The sequence below is a fragment of the Sminthopsis crassicaudata genome, chromosome 1 (assembly GCF_048593235.1).
Source record: "Sminthopsis crassicaudata isolate SCR6 chromosome 1, ASM4859323v1, whole genome shotgun sequence".
NCBI classification, from domain to species: domain Eukaryota; kingdom Metazoa; phylum Chordata; class Mammalia; order Dasyuromorphia; family Dasyuridae; genus Sminthopsis; species Sminthopsis crassicaudata.
The window spans coordinates 74,540,883-74,557,976 of record NC_133617.1 but is presented as its reverse complement, the minus strand read 5'-3'; the positions used below and the strand labels follow the sequence as shown (position 1 = coordinate 74,557,976).

Genomic DNA, 17,094 nt, shown 5'->3' with positions numbered 1-17,094 from the left:
CAAAATGAACAGAACTAGAGTTTGCCCTATAACCCCCTACCAAAGCCCCTATCAGAGGGGCTATCTCCAACTTTGGAGGGTTTTTTTGGTTGTTTTTTTTGTAAATGACTGTCCTTGTCTTATGAAAACAAAACCCAGTTGTCTCTGTGTGCTATTAAAAAAGGGCATCATGGTGCAGAGAAAAGAGCACCTCATTTGTAATTAGAGAATGGTTTCAAATCTCAGCTCTATTTATTACTACTTTGTGTTGACATTGAGTACACTTAATCTCTAACCTCTAAATTTCAGTGTCCTCTTCTGTTAAACCTCAGGTGAATGGATTCAGCAGTTTTCTGAACTTTTTGATCCAAGCTCCCCTTTGCACTCAGTAATTACTGAGGACTTCTCCCAAAAGACTTCTTCTGTTTATGTAGCTTATATCTATCAATATTCATCATATTAGAAAGTAAAACAGTATTACTGTGAAAGTAATTTTCATTCAGACAATAAAAAATTATTGTCTGCTATGTTCTAGGCACTATGCTAAGTAAGCACTGGAAGTTCTTGAGGTCCTCTAGGCCATATTTTGAAAGCTACTTGATAAAATAATCCCTATAATCCCTTTCAACTCTAAACTCTATGATAGATGACCTGGAGAAAATGAGTAATACCTGACAATTTGTATTTGATTAATTAAAAGATAATCCTCTGAGGAAAACAACATCTAAGCAGTGGTATAGAAAACAGTGAAGGACACAAATAAAAACTTCTAAGATAAAAAAAAGTTTTCTTGCTCATTGGTACTTTTCAGATCTGTAATTTCATCAGTATAGGAACTCCAATAAGACAAGTTATATGTATAATATCCCATGCTGTAGTATCCTGGTCTATACCTTCCCATAAAAACAAAACAAAAAACCCCCCAAAAAACCTTCCTACCTTAAATACTCTATACTGTCCACTCAGTTTGCTGCCTCTAGATTTCTTAACCTTATATAGGAATTCTAAATTCTACCCCCCACTCACCTCCAGACCACTCCCATTAAATCCTTCCTGGTAATTAAAAAAAATTCAAGGAAAGCCAATTCACACAATAGCTACTTGTTACATACCATATCTATAACCACTGCCTCTCTTTCAAAAGGAGGAAGGGTGTGTTTCCTATTTCAGTTTTGCAGGACACTATTATTCTAACAATATCTTTTACACCAACAATGCCATTCATTTTTTAATTGGTAATATGCTGCATATTACTTATGTTGATCATCTCTCTCTTGCAATCTCTCAATTGCCAAAAGGCAATTGCCTTTTGGGTGGCCTGCAACTTTTAATTCTTTGGAGACCAGTATTCCTGTTTCAATTTAATATCACTGGAAGAATATTAGTGTTTAAAAAAAGGGGGCATCATTTGTTTCTTTGAAGTCTGTGGTTGTTAAACACATTGCTCAATTTGCCAAATACAATCTAACCTACTCTCTTCTCCTCTTAAGTTTTTGGCGCAGTTCATTGTTCCTGCACATTTTTTATCCAAGATTTTGTACTAATAGGCCATCTTTATATATTAACTATCTAGCTACATATCATTCTCTAGATTCTTCTCCCATTTTGTTTTTCGTGTGTGGATAGTTTAATCAAACTCTTGAATTATGATCAGGACCTCATTTAGGAGGCTCTGGAGTATTTTAGTGTTTTAAATGATCTACACAGTATCATCTGCAAAGAGAATGATATAGAAAATATTACTACCTATTGAAAAACCTTCTTTCAAGTCAAGTCAACAAGCATTTATTTTATGCCAGGCACTCTGCTAAGTGCATGAACACAAAGAAAGGCAGAAATAATCCTTGTTTATATTCTGGTGGTGAGACAACATGGAAACAACTATGTACATACAAGCTATTTACAGGATAAATTTGAGGCAATCTCAAAGAAAACTAGTCCCAGAGGGAGATTGGGAAAGTCTTGCAGTTTTAGGATTTAAACTGAGTCTTAAAAGAAGTCAGGAGATAGAAATGAAAAGGGAGAATATTCCAGGCATGGAAGATAACCAGTGAAAAGGCACAAAGTTGGGAGATAGAGTAGCTTGTGTAAAGAACAGAAAGATCAGTGTTAACTGGATTTAAAGTCAGATTATAAAAGGCTTTAAAAGCCAAAACAGGATTTTATATTTGTTCTGGAAGGTACTAGAGAGCAGCTGGAGTTTATTTCATAGGCAGTAGCATGGTCAGACTATTCTTTAGGATAAGCACTTTGGTAGCTGAGTAGAAGATGAACTTGAGCAGAAAGAGCCTTGGGCCAGGAAGACCAGCCAGGAAGCTATTGCAATTTTCTAAAAGTGAGGTGATGAAAGCCTGTACCTGAGAAGTAGCTGTGTCTGAGGAGAGAAAGGTACATATAATTATCTCTTTCACATTTCTAGGACTAGGGATGCACTACCTCCATGACCTAAAAAATCCACATAAAATTTTTTGGCCTTCCCTTCATACCAGAGAAGAAGTATGAATATTTTCTTTTTATTTTATGGGGTGATTATAGTATATTATTGTAAAATCTGGGTTAGCTATTTGATCACAGGCTCTGTGTCATCTGCTGGCCTTTTGTATGTTTTCTATGGCTTCTGCAAAACTGTCAAAAAATTCCCATTTAATTTCTTATGCCAAAAACTGCAGTGGGAAAAGTCACAGTGTGTAAGGCATAACTGCATATGAGAGATATGAAAGTAGAACTGTCAAGACTGGCAATAGATTGGACATGTAGAATGAGTGAAGAACAGAGGGTTACACTGAGGTTGTAAGTTTGGGTGCCCTGGACAGTTATAGAGAAGTGACTTGATTTGTTGATATGCACAGGAGTTACCTTATTGGAGGGGACTCTTTGAAATAGCATTTTGCCCTATGAAATAAAATAATGTTATATAGTTAACACAACATAATGGGATTTTATATTCTCTATACTATATGGTTGTGTGACTACTGTAGAGTACCATTTTATAACTGCCTGTCTATTATTGCCTTCTTACTTTTCAATGAATATGCCTTTGATATGTCTGTAAATTATTCTTACAAAGATTTTAAGATTGATATTTATTTGTCTTTTTTGGTAGTAATATCCATGTTTATGATATGGTCAATTAAATTTTTTTCTGATATTTGATGCTTGCTAGGTCCAGCACTGCTTCTCAAAGAAAGTATTCATGAAATATAGATGTGAAGCTTGTATGTGCTCTATAAACCTTTCATTTCATAATTCTGAGCCACATTTTCTGATGTATTTTGATGTTCTTCCATGTTTCTGCCTTTGTATTGAAGTCATATTAAAAGCATATATTGATTTAATTTTGAGGATATTAATGAGTTCTTTCTTGAACATGATTATAGGCTATTCTGCCTTGAAAAACCTTTTCTGTCTTTATTTTTTAAATGTTTAATGTTTATTTTTTAATTTAAAATTCACTTTTTAAAAATTTGTTATAATATGTTTGTAATGCTCATAGTTATTACAGTTTCATGACTTTCAGTTCCATTCAGCAGGCATGTGAACAAGATTGAAGGTGAAGATGTAAGAATAGTCTGGTTGAAGCTTGGCAAGGCATGACTGATGATCAGAGGCCAAAGGATTTGAGTATAGAGTTGAACTGATTCAATAAGGCATCCTCAAGTCCTCCAGAATTTATTATCTTTTCCTTAAGATACATGGGCTCTGTCATCTAATTTGATGCTCTACCCTAATGATCCTTGAGCACTACTACATACCCCTTATTCGGTATCCTTAAGTAAAGAAGGCTTTTCCATCACACAGAGGCAGAATTCCCCATTGTTGTTCCCCTTGGGCTGTCTTCCCCATTTAGAGTGTATGCTCCTTAGGATCAGAGACAGATGCAGTTTTATTTTTCTATTTATGTTTTTAGCCCCCTCCCCCTCTCTCTCTTAGCATAATAGCATAATATAGTAAGAGCCTAATATATTTTTCAATCATTTATAAATAAAAGACAATTGGAGGTGGGAGAAAGTACTGATAATTGGGGAACTAGGGAATATTTCACAGAGGAGGTAGCATCTGAGCTGAATACTAAAGGAAAATAAGAATTCCAAGAAACTAAGATGAAGAAGGAATGATCACTGGCATATACTGCTCCTGGGATACCCTCATCTGAAATGTGGGACCCCAAGAATAACTTACATAGTTTCTACTATTCTGTAGTTCTATACTCCATTTAAAATGAAGACTCACTAGCTCCCACTGAAGTGTTCACTTTTTGCCTAGTTAGATTGAAGATGCAGTTATTTCAAAGCAAGGGAATCCGATGAAATAAAATAGTAAGATTTACAATAGGACACTCCCTTCTTAAGCCTGCACAAGAGTGAACACATACAAAGGACCCCCACAGAAAGAATATATGTGGAAGGGCAACATCCCTCTGATGCTGCAATATCACTGATCATCTTCTGGTAATGTCATTGTGCTACTCTCAGTAGGCCCTGTAACTGATGGTATGGGTTTTTGATGGGCTCCCCTGGTTCCTGATTATCTCATGGTGATTACTGTGTGACTAATGCTACCCTGCTTGTCTTGTGGTATCTTGGGCATATTTCTCAGTGGGTCCTAAAGGTCTCAGGTGAATATTACTCAAGTGGTACTGAACATAAAATTTCTACTCTGTAGCTCCCAAGACTATTCTGATATTGATTATTCTGGCCTCTATTGCCTGACAGATACCCAGCTCATTTCATCATGCCTACACTGTGTACTGTAAACAGGATATTTAGCTGTTAGAAACAGCTGGAGAGAAAGACAATCCCAATTTGATAGTATTATAGAAGCCAGCAAAGAGGCTTCACACGCAGAGTTCAGAATGTCTTCTATCTGAAGCAGGTTCCTACAGATCTCCCTCATAAGTGTGTCTATCTTAGGTAATTTGGGCATGGGCAAAGCCCTATTATGTTATCATCTGGGCCCATCTCTGTCATATATAGGGAGTAGATTGATAAAGATGGGCTAATTCTTAAGTCATTACATCTAGCTAAAAAAAAGAGGCAGTGTTCTCAGGCTAATAGTAGGCTTTCCATTTTTGGCCCAAAGAATGGGGCAGAGGGAGTGACAGGAAGAGAGAGGAAGGAAGAAGAGAAGAGATATCAGAGTCCTTAACAAGATCATTATCTAATAGTCAGTTACTTTCAATATCCTTTCAGACAACATGAAAATGAAGTTGACTAAGAACATAACGTTGTTTAAGGATATAAGGTCAGTATTTGACATATCTAATGGTCAGTTATTTCCAAGATCTTTTCAGAAAACATGGAAATGAATTTGAGTAAAAACAAAAGATTAGCTAAGGAGACAAGGTCAGTATTTGACACCCACAGAGGCCACATTCCAATCTATGAACAGCAAAGCCCTATAATGATTGATATGTTATTTAGCATGTAAACATAAGAAGGGAGAAGATGGAATCTTGATATGCAAAATGAAATGAGGGTAATAACCTTGGGGCAGGCTCCAATTCACATGGTAGATCTTGAAGAAGAGGCCTTGGAATACCAAGTTTATGGTATTCCAAGAGTACATATTTAATAAAAAACAAAAAAAAAAATCCTAACTTATGAGCCTTTTACCCATGTGGCAACTTTTACTAGTTAGCTAGATGACAATTCATTCAAATGTGTAATAAAACAGCCTAGAGGACTACTAATAAAGCACTCCCTAAAAACTTGGATTTTACATGTATGTATACATGTATACATATACTTTTATATATAGATGTGGACCTACATCTAAAACTACACTATATAATATACACTGTGTGTGTGTGTGTGTGTGTGTGTGTGTGTGTATACAGAATGGTCTCCATTGTGTGGAGACCAACACTGCTCCAGTCTTATAGTCCCAGCAGACATGTGGGTATTGATGAAGTTAGTGGCAGTCAGAGAGGTGTGGAAATCCCCTTTTAGTCAATGAAGATTCTTCATGAAGGAATTCATGAACCTGAAATATTAATTGGCTAAAATGGAAGTTTATTGTTGAATAGGAAGCCAGTTTGGCTAAGAGACTGATTTCTTTAGTGGCAAAGTCCTATTAGGGAAATGGAGGCTGGCACTAAGAAGAGAATGCCTTCTCATCAGGCATCTGCAAAGAATAAGTTCAGAAATTGCCCTTTAAAAAGGAATCTTGAGGCTCAGATTTCAGGTTGAAAAGAAGCCAAAGTTCCCAGCCCTAGATGTTTACTGGTATCCCACCCACATCTCCAATTAGAATTCAAAGGGTCTGGCATCCCCAAAAGCTCAAAGGGGTGCTTTTTGACCAAGATTTGTAATTGAATAATGACACTTAACTTAATCTGGGGAGATATGCTTTCCCAGGAGGGTCTGAGAGTCCCAAGATCAAAAGGGAACACAGTTTAAGAGTAATAATTTTAAAGGGAACAGTTTCACTCCCCCTTCAGTATGACATGTAATTTCTTGTGAGCCTTGCTCCATGCTGTTACAACATGATTGCTGATCCCTGGTTCTCTGCTGGCCACTAACAGCTGTATCTCCACTACTCAAAAAATAATAAACAACTTTGCTCTCTTTCAATTTTCAGATGGACTTGATGGAAGTGCTATTTCTTGCTATAAAATGGAGAATGGACTTGCCATTCTCAATTCCAATTTAAAGTTTACTTTAATCTTCTCAGAAAGGCAGAGGACTTTCCATTAGAAGAAAAATCCCTCCGCAATTGCCTCTTCCTCCCGTAGTAAATGTACCTCAATTCTGCTTTAGTTACAATGGCTCTTTCAAAAGGTTCCTCACTCCAGGTAATTAATTCTTCCAGACTCAGAACAGACCCAGAATACTGACACATTAAAACTTTTATGCTTTTGTTTTCTCACTTTAAATGTCAATTTCCTGATTGCTAAAGACAGAAGAGCCTTAATCTGCTTTAGACTTAAAAATTAACAGTCCCCTTCTAGGAGAATAATATGACTTTTGACGAAAATGGAATCATTTGAAAATGGGTGAAAGATGAATTCCATTTTGGTCAGGTTTGAGCCGCCGATGGTCCAGCATGGTTTACGGATATGGTACTTCAGGAGAACAATGCTGGATGTATTACCTGCATAGTCATCTGCATAGAGTGGTAAATGAACTTATAAGATCACTAGGAAGAAATGACAGAGAAAAGGTGAGGAAGCCCATCATCATCATCACTCTAGAAAAACAACCACATTTAGAAAGCGGCATGACAAACAACAAAGACTAAAAAACATGGTCCGTCCCAGGATGGGATGGGGTTAGTGCAGCACGGTCTTGTGCAGGACTTGGAATTAGGAAGACCTGGCTGGGTTTAGGATTGATCTCAGACACTCTGAGTATGGAACTTCCTTATCTGTAGAATAAGTCTGTTAGACTAGAACTTTTCCAGCTCCAAATCTAGAATTCTCTGATTTAGCACTGAAAAGATCACTGATAGCTTCGGAGGGATCGAGGCGTGAAATACGTTTGTAAAATGCGGAGAAGTCAGTGGGAGGATGACAGTGGATTCAGCCGACAAGGCTTTAACTAAGTTTGCTTATGAAGGGGGCGGGGTGGGGAGAGCGTGAGAAGGATGGCACGTGAAGGCTTTTTTAAGGATGGGGGGAAGCCGGGCATGTTTGCAAGTGCCAGGAAAGGAGAAAGAAAGCCACTGTGGACTGTGATAGAAATTCATGGGGGGAGGGAAAGGAACAAGCTCCTTGGAAGTAAATGACAAACAGAGAATCAGTTTTTATCAGCAAGAGGGGAGGTATTTAAAAAGAATCAACCAACCTTAATTTCTTAAACAGCCAAGCAGAGAAGACGGAAACACTGGCACATACATAACGGGAAGATGAAAACAAAAAGCTTGGGAAAGCCTCACATTGGATACTGAAACTGTAGGTGGGGCAGAGGCCGGCCACTGAGATGTCGAATGCTCCCCGCCGCCTAGAGGGGCCGCGCGGACCCTCCCGGCCTGGCTACGGCACCGAGACCTTCGCTTCCGGTCAGAGGTTTCTGTCTCGCGGGGGGCGTCTTGGGCATCTCTGGAGTGGCGGTGAGTCGGGGGTGGCCTGGGCCGGAGAAGGGGTGTGAGGGTGAACGCCCCGGGGACCGATGCGCGCGCGCGCGCCAGGGATTCCCCCGCCCTGCCTCCCGGGAGAGAGGGGCGGGTCAGTCCCTGGCGGCCAGTCCTGGCCCGGCATACCGGCAGGGGGCGAACTTCGAGATGGGTCTTTGGGCGTCTGGGGCGGGTCTCCCAGGGAGCGGCTCTCATTCCCGGCGAGCTGAGGTCCGGCTGGGCCTGGCGTGGCCTCCGCCCTCCGCCCTCCCACCAGCGCAAACCCGGGGCTGCGCGCGCGCCCCGCCCAGTCCCTCTGGGTGATGTTCCCTTGGCCCGTGTGGCCGGCTGGAAGCCCGCAGAGCGCTGTCCCGGACCTAGCCCCGCCGATCCCCCCTCCCCGACCCCCCACCCCCTTACGCAGCCCCAGCCAACGGCCTCGCTCCTTTCCGCCCCCGGTGCCCCACGCAGCTCAGCCGAATTCCCACTTGAGACCGGCAGGGGTGGCAGTTCTCCACATCAAACCTCCCAGCGATGCAGCCAGCGTTTAGTAACTGCGTACACACGCGCGTACTTATGAGACGTGCTTATCTGTGCTGAGAGACCGGCAGCGCCTACCGAGCCGTTATTTGTCCTTTCTTCTGGAAGAGCCCTGGGACATCAGAGGGGAGGCCCTGACCTGCAGGTGGGAAGTTCAGATCTCGCTTGTCAGAGTCCCATAGTAGGGAATAAGATCATCACAAGAAATCGTGATACAAAGTGTTACATGGTAAATGTCTTAAGAGTGGGTTGTAAATTACTAAACCCAAATTATAGAGAGAATGTGACTCAATGCTGTGATCCCAGGCTGGAAGCCTCCCCTACGCCTAAAGAGACCCCTTCTAACAAGGCCAGCGTGTAATGTTCTCTAAATTATCATCGTTCCCCGGAAGCGGGTCTCTTGGGGAGCTTCTGGGAGCAGCCTTAGTTTCAGTTCCGTTCAATTGATCACCTTAAATGCAGCCAGGAGTTAAAGTCCAGATCCCTTATTGTCTCTTCCAAAACCTTGTCTCCTTCCCGATGGAGAAGGCGGTCCTCCCGGAAGCAGCTTTTATTAGTGGAGGTCCTAGAATCCCCCGCCTTAAGTTAGAATTTCTCATTGTATACATGAAGAAGTTAAGACTCGGTGATTTGACCAAGTTCACACAGTAGTAACTTCGGACAGAGGCTGAGGGACACTTGAGGATTATGTATTTAGAGTCGGAAGGTGTAGAAGCCATGGAGGTCAATCACAGATGAAGAAATTGAGCCGGAGGGAGTTTGTGCTTTACCCAAAGTCTCACAGTACTGAGTAACAGAAGAGAGATTCAAACAGAAAGTCTGCCTCACATTCTGACTCTGACCTCCATCTCCATTCTGCCTCCTGTGTGAGAACTAGCTTCACCCTGCCAAGTTTTCTTCTTATTCTGTGATTTTTGTGGTCATTGTTATACTAGCCTCCCAATAATTATAAGCCCAGAGACTGTAGATGATTACTGAATATTAGAGCTGTATGGGATTTTACAGATTATTTTGTTGATTATTTATTGTTTGTTTACAGATTGGAAACTGACCCCCAGAAAGGGACAGTGCCTTTTGTTGTGGCCACACAGTGACTTAGTATTAGAGCTGGCACTAGAACCTAGATCTCCTGCCCCTAGTATAATTCCACAGAACAATATGAGTCTATGCTTGGAATCATGAACTCGTAAGATTACTGAGGTGAGATAGAATTTAGAGGTTTTATAGTCCTTGTTTCTCAGCCAGTGATCCAGAGAAAATTGTTACTAGTTATACTCTTCTGGGGAAGGACCTTTGCTGTTAACATTGATGATCTTGATCTAACCCCATTTATTGTTTTTTGGGGGGTAAGGGAGCAAAGAGTAGTTTGTAAAGTAGTTTGTAAAATAATTTGCAAAAGAGAATATTATTAAATGGGGCTCAGAATAAATTTCCTATAAGACATAGCACTTCAGGTAATTTTGAAAGATCCTATGAAGTAGAGATGGGATTTCCCAACTGTCTAATATTCTCCTTTATACTTTAGGAATAGCCAACCTACTTAGGTTTCTTGGCTTTCTTTGTGGGGCTGTGACCCTCAGTATCATTTTTTGAGGCATCTGAAGATGTTCTGACTCATAGAAGCAGGGTAGTTGAAGAAAGCTTTCTGGAGCCAACAAGTGTTAAGAATTGGCTTAGAAGGAGCTGATAAAGTTTAGACATCGAGGACAGGACTTTTCCTGTTGAGGGATGATAGGGGCTAAAAATTTGGGATTTATCCTGGTCTCCACAAAGTTCTTCTCTCCCAAAAAATCTTCCTAGGTTCCTGCCTATTACACCACAGGAAGGCCAAAAACTGATGATGGAGGCTGAAAGTCTGTCAACCAGGCCTCAGGTGAGTGATCTTTTACCTAATTATTCCAGACCCAATGTGGCTTTGATTTCTTTCCTTGACTAGGAATATCTCTGTTGGTTTCTTTCCCCTTCAGGTCCTGGAGCCCAAATACCCTTTCCTTGGGTCTATCCCAGGATTGGGGATGACAAACACTGTGACCTATATCCCAAATATCTAGGCTGTCCCCAGTATATATGCATACACTTAGCCCTTTTACCCATACAGCTACAAGAGTTTGAAGCCTAAGGGGCTTTTCAAAAAAAGCATTATAGGTAGGATGAATAATTTTGCTTCATTTTGGATTTGGAAAGAAATTTTGAAAGTCTGGGTCCTTCCCAAATTGTGACTGTCCTCATCCCTTCAGCCCCAGCCCACTGCTGAGATAAGCATTTTACATATTCTGTTCCTTTCAACATGTGTAAATTGGATACCGTACACCTTCTTAAATATAACTCGATGAGCTCCCACATGCACTTTCCCTTCCCATTCTCTCACCTTTGATCTGAGAAGTGGGACTGTGTATGGGTTGCAACAGGAAATATCATTTCAGGCACCCATGATATTTGAGGATGTGGCTGTATACCTTACCCGAGGTGAATGGGACTGTCTGGACCCTGCTCAGAAGAGGCTCTACAGGGATGTGATGCTGGAGAATTATGAAAACATGTTGTCTTTGGGTAAGTTCTGTCCTCTAGCTCTCAGCTTCACTTCCTGCTTGGTGAATAGCAAAGTGTTCTCATGGGCCATTTGTATTGTTTGAAAGGTTCAGGAATCAGAAATTACTGGTCCGGTTGAGACTCAAACATGGATATTTGCGTTTGTTTGTTTGTTTTCCACAAGCCTGGTCTACTGAGAACTAAAAATGAGCAACTTTCTTAAGGATTCCTGGAATTATAATTTTCTCTGCTTCAGGTTCCCTGTAGGAAATCCAGCCTCTCTGCCTTAGTCCCATAATTCTTCTTGGTTCTACTGGAAAGGTTGAAGGCACTACCTTCTATCCAGTTACTTAGGTTTACAAACTTGGAGTCATCCTGGACTCTTCCCCCTTTCTTATCCTTCATATCCAGTCAGTGCCAAATCTTGCTGCCCTGAGTCTCTGGGAAGCCCCTTTCTCAGGCCCATGTACCCTTCAACCCCATGACCTCTCTTTCTGTTTCCTGCTCTGAAGGCTGCTAGCCTTCACCTAGGCCTTTTGAAGCTCTGAAAGGCAGTGGGACATAGTGTAATTAGATGAGCTAGGTTCAAATACTACCTCTCAATCTCAATAGCTATGTGATCAGGTCACTCAACCCCTCTGAGCCTTGTTTTCATTATCTGTAAAATAGGATAAGTCTGTAGTACTACCTTACAGAAAGATCAAATGAGATAATGTATAAATCATATTTTATGTACTACAAAGTACAACATCAGCTACGATTATTGGTCCTTTTCTTCATTACCCTCTTCCTAGGCTTCCTGGGGCTTACAAGGCACTGCTCTCATTTACTTCCAATACCCCATATCTGTCTGAAGTCACTTGTCTAGAAACCACCAAGAACTCTGCCAATACAATATAAGCTCCTTGAGGACAAAGACTCTTTCATTTTGCTCTTTGTCTCCTTGGACCTGGTACAGAACCTGGTACATAGTAGGTGGTTAGTAAATGCTGATAGGTTTGAAGATTCAATCTTCCCTTGATCTTTTGTATTTTTCTTCTTTTCTTCTTTAACATCAAAGTCACCTAGTCTAGGTCTCAATCACTTGGCTTCCTAATTGGTCTTCCTCATGCCTTTTTTTCTCTCTATTCCACGCAGCTTCCAAATTGATCTTCCTAAAATAGCTATGTGATCCTGTCATTCCTCTGCTTCATTGGCTCCCTGTTACTTCCAGATAAAATGCCTCTTTTTAGCATCTGAAGCCTTTCACAGTCTGGCTTCAGCTTGGCCTTTCAGGTTTATTGCAGATTACTTTGCTTTCCAAGCAGAATGGTCTGTTAGTCATTTTTTTGTACCTGACATTTCATCTCTGTTTCTTTGCATAGTCTACCCTCCTTGGCTAGAATGCATTCATTCCTTTCTAGCTTCAATGTTATGAAATTCATCCCACGCTCTAGTTGCTAAGGTCTCACTCTGCCCATTCTCATGACTTTATATATGCCTTATATGTATGTTATGTTTCCCTCTGTGTATACATGTTCCCCCCACAGATCATAAGGGCATTCTTTTTGTCTTTGTTTGTTTGTTTGTTTTTGTCTTTGTAAATTCAGCACTGAACATAATTCTTGTCACGTAGTGGAACTTTAATAAATGTTGAGTGTACCTAGAGGTGGGACTTTCTTATCCTTTTAATAAGAAGACACATGAGCTATTTTGTTTTTTTTGCTTTTACTTCTCTTCCCATCATTCCTTTGTTCCCCAAGGCTTTCCAGTGCTTAGAAGACATGCAGCATATTCCTAAAGCCTTCGGAGACTTTCATAGCTTTTCCCCCTCCCTGTTCTCTTAGAGATCCAAATCTTGAACTAAGCTGGGGGCATTTCTGTGTATTCAGGATAAACTACCAGACACCATTTCCTTTCCTATGAGCAGGATTTCCAGTATCTAAACCTGATGTGATCTCCCATCTGGAACGAGGGGAAGAGCCATGGGTTGTGCATACACAGGAAAAAATGACCTTGAAAGGAGATTTTTCAGGTATGTGAGAACCTTTTTTTCATTCAGTTGTTGAACAGGGATTTTTTTACTTAGCATCTCTTAAGTGCTTAATAGGGGATTAGGCATAATTTTTGAGCCAGGGTTAGTATAATTAGAAGAGGCAATTTCTACCTCAAAGGAGGTTACTTTGTTTAAGGAAGTAGAACAGGAAAAATGAACTCCAGAGAACAAGTGAAGGCAGCATATGGAGCCTCACCAGCCTCATAGGGGCTGATGAGGTGAAGTTTTAGAGCATAGGAAAAGTATGCAGGGCAGGCTTCTTGTGGGATATGATATTAATTCAAAGAGTCATAGGATTATAGAATTTAGACTTTGGAATGACCTTAGAGACCACCTTGACTAACCCTTTCATTTTATAGGAATTGAGGTTAGGTGAAAGGTTCAGTAGCATTTGCGTACATGTTTTGTTCCCCAGGATAATATAAACTCATTAAGGCCAAAAACAGCTTAATTTTTATTTTTTTTAAATAAATAATTAATTTATTTTTATTTTTATTTGCAGTGTCTAGCTTATAGAAATAGAAATAGAAACTAGACCTGTGATTTCATTGATCCAGGGAAATTCTGAATGAGCACTTGCCTCCACCAGTACAATAAAACACCTTTTCTTTAACTTACAGTCTCACCTAACATCTAAAAGGCAGGTGTTTAATAAATGTTGACTTAAATTATATTATGTGTACCCTCCATGCCATACTGTGTGAGGTTCCCACTTTTAACAAATCTACCTCCTACTGTGGCTCTGTTTTAGTTCTGGAATGCATTAGTCTTAGATGTACTGACTTTTGTGTTTGACTCTGAGACTTGCCAGCTGTATGACCCTTAAGTAATTTAGTCCCTCTGATCCTTGATTTCCCCCATAAGACAAAATAGGAATAATAAATAATAATATAACCTGTCTCATAGAGTTAGTGGGAAAAGGACTATGTAAATCGTAGTGCTCAACATGTATGATTTCTAGGATTACTTGACCTCTATAAGGTGGTGATATCACATCATATCCCAAATGATGGGTAGCTTTTTTAAATTTTATTTTAGCAGTGACCACCCAGATAACCAGCAGTACCCTCAGTCAACCCTAGTGATTCTTTAAGACCTTTGTTTGAGAAAACTGTCTGAGGACTTCTCTGTTGAGGTTTATTGAGCTAAATTCTTAGTTTTTAAAAAATGCCTACAGCAATGATGGTCTGTCTCAACTATTGTTTTCTTATTTTGAATTCTTGTCACAACAAAAATGCTATCTGTATGAGTTTATAGAACAAGCAATTTAACTTCAGTGGACCTCAGTTTCTGAATCTTTAAAATGAAAAGGATGGACTAGATGTACCCTCAGATCCATTCCAGTTTTAAGGCATAGGATCCTCTCATTTCTTACCTTTGGCTTTTGGTTTTGTGTTTCTCATTAAAATTGAGCACAATAGAGTAGACTATATTAATTTTACTCCATTTAAATTATATATACCCGAGAGAGAGAGAGAGAGAGAGAGAGAGAGAGAGAAAGAGAGAGAATAACATTCAATAATCATATGCCCCAGAGTGAGAATGAGATGTGAATTTGTTTCTCTGAAGGGCAAGGAGAGGGCCAGGACAAGAGGGGAAAATAAAGGGTAGGTCACTAAGCAGGAAGATGGTGGCATCTCATCCAGCCTTGACTTATGCTCATCTTATTTCTGTTCCACTTCTACCTACCTGACTATAGAATTAATCTTTAAACTGAAATTACAGATCCAGCTTAGAATCATCCATATCTCCTGCCTTTTATGGGTAATTGAAGGGTCTTAAGAAAAGCCACTTTTGATTGTATGTGATTTTTTTGCTTAAATCACTGATTTTAGGACTGAACACTAAGTCAAAAAGGACAGTCTTTTTTTTTTTTTTTTTTTTTTTGAGGCTGGGGTTAAGTGACTTGCCCAGGGTCACACAGCTAGGACATGTTAAGTGTCTGAGACCAGATTTGAACTCAGGTCCTCCTGAATTCAAGGCTGGTGCTCTATCCACTGCGCCACCTAGCTGCCCCCAAAAAGGATAGTCTTGTATAATATGCGATTACTATGACTTTGTTTCCCTTAAGATGACTTAAAATCAGAGATTAAGCATTACAAGGGATCTTAGCAACCTTCTAGTCCATCCTCTTCATTTTACTGATGAAGAAACTAACTCTCAGAGGGTTTCCTATTGGTATCTCCAAGGCCCATCCCTACCTCTAGTACATAGTAGCTACTTTGTGATGCTCTCTTTTTCTAAGTTATTATCGTTGTCTGGGAGCAGGATTCTTGGGGAGCTTCTAGAGGCAGCCTTAGTTTCAGTTTCAGTTCAATAATCCCAAAATGCAGTCAGGAGTTAAAGTCCAGATCCTCTATTGAGTCCTTCAAAATGAATATTTTCCTGGGGTCCGGCTAGCTTTAATAGAGGCCTATCTCTTTCCTTGGTTCCCCAATGAGCTCTTGACTCCAGCCAGCTTCAGCCTTTAGCTCCCCCTGAATCCAAAGCCTCCAGCCAGCAGGAAGGTAGACATTGGAATGAATCAGACTCTGCCTCCAAGAGTGTGGGATTGTGGGTTTCCCAGAAGCCAATCTTAGATGTGAATCTCCCGGAAGTCCATGAGCAGGCTTTTCCTTTAGACTTGTGAATCTGCTAGACTTGCGAATTCATTGAATCCTGGCTCTGAATCTCCTTGAGCTTCCCTGAAGTTCTCCTGGGAAGTCCTCTCCTTGCCCAATCCAGACTGACTGTCCCCACTGAATCTTGGCTCCTTATATCCTCCCAGAGAATGGGCTTGTGGGAGCTCCTTAAAGGACCAATGAGCTAACTCCTTTAAAGGTGTAAACTCCTTTAAAGGTTTGAACTCCTTTAAAGGTGAACTCTGAACTAGAGAATTATTAAGTACTATGCTAAATTAGATAATTATATCCATTCCAGTGACTTAGAACCTTGTAAGAATCCTAACACTACTTCATAAACTATTGTTTGTCCATTCATTCATTTAATGGCTTGGTCAGAGTCACACAGCTATTGCTGCTCTATGTATATTTTGCTAGTCCTAAGAAAGTTTGCCTCTCCCATATAGATTTTTCCCTATTGGCCTCTCAACACTTAAGTTTTAACAGGTGTTTATCAAATAATAAAAAGAATTAATCATAATTAAAAATAATAATAAGTCATGAGTCAGCAGAGTACCTAGAAAGCTAGCCTTGGGCTCATGAACACAAATTTAAAAATCTTGTCTCTGACATATACTGGCCATTGTGTGTGATCCTACAAAATCCACTTAATCTTTCATTGCTTCTAAACAACTTTCACTTATTATATTTAAGAGAAATTATTGACTTTCATTGGCAAAAGAAATTTTCTTATCTAGGAATTCCCTATATTAATGAAATTTCAATTTTAGTACCTCTACCTATGCTTGTCCTCAAGAATATATAAACATAACACTGTATAGACAATGTTTAAAGGAAGCCATATGCAACACTTTTGCTTTAAATAAATTTTTATTGATGTCTTCTGGGTGTTTTTTAATCACTATAATTCCCCTCAACATCCGCCATCTAAAATATAGTTTCATATATATACCCATACATATATAGTTTTATATATATGTACATATATGTATATATATATGCACATATATATATATATATATATACACACATACACACTATTTATTTTTAGGACAAAAAAGAAAAAAAGCAAAAAATCAGTGTATGTGATCAATTTGTTGGAAAGGTCTGAAAATATGTGCATTGTGTAATATTTATGCATCTAATGCCTCTGAAGAGGGGAGAAATGGGGGTATCTTCTCATATCTTTTTTAAGCTATATAAACTCTTCATAATTTTACATCATCTGCTTTTTAAAAAAATAGTTTTGATTGATAATTTTATATCACCATATATTGATGATATCCTTTCCATTAATTAATTTTTCATTAATTCTGTCGGTTTCTTGGCTTGTCCTCC

General features: G+C 39.7%; 1 protein-coding gene across 1 annotated transcript in view; it reads left to right on the top strand.

The window, feature by feature from the left end:
* LOC141547038 (uncharacterized) overlaps nucleotides 1-17,094 on the top strand; it is a 47,536-nt gene that overhangs the window by 21,197 nt on the left and 9,245 nt on the right. Inside the window, exons 4-7 of the mRNA XM_074275382.1 lie at nucleotides 7,898-8,028; nucleotides 10,372-10,444; nucleotides 10,995-11,121; nucleotides 13,010-13,114. Of these exons, the coding sequence (XP_074131483.1) occupies nucleotides 7,898-8,028; nucleotides 10,372-10,444; nucleotides 10,995-11,121; nucleotides 13,010-13,114 (436 nt within the window). The remainder of the gene's footprint in view (nucleotides 1-7,897; nucleotides 8,029-10,371; nucleotides 10,445-10,994; nucleotides 11,122-13,009; nucleotides 13,115-17,094) is intronic.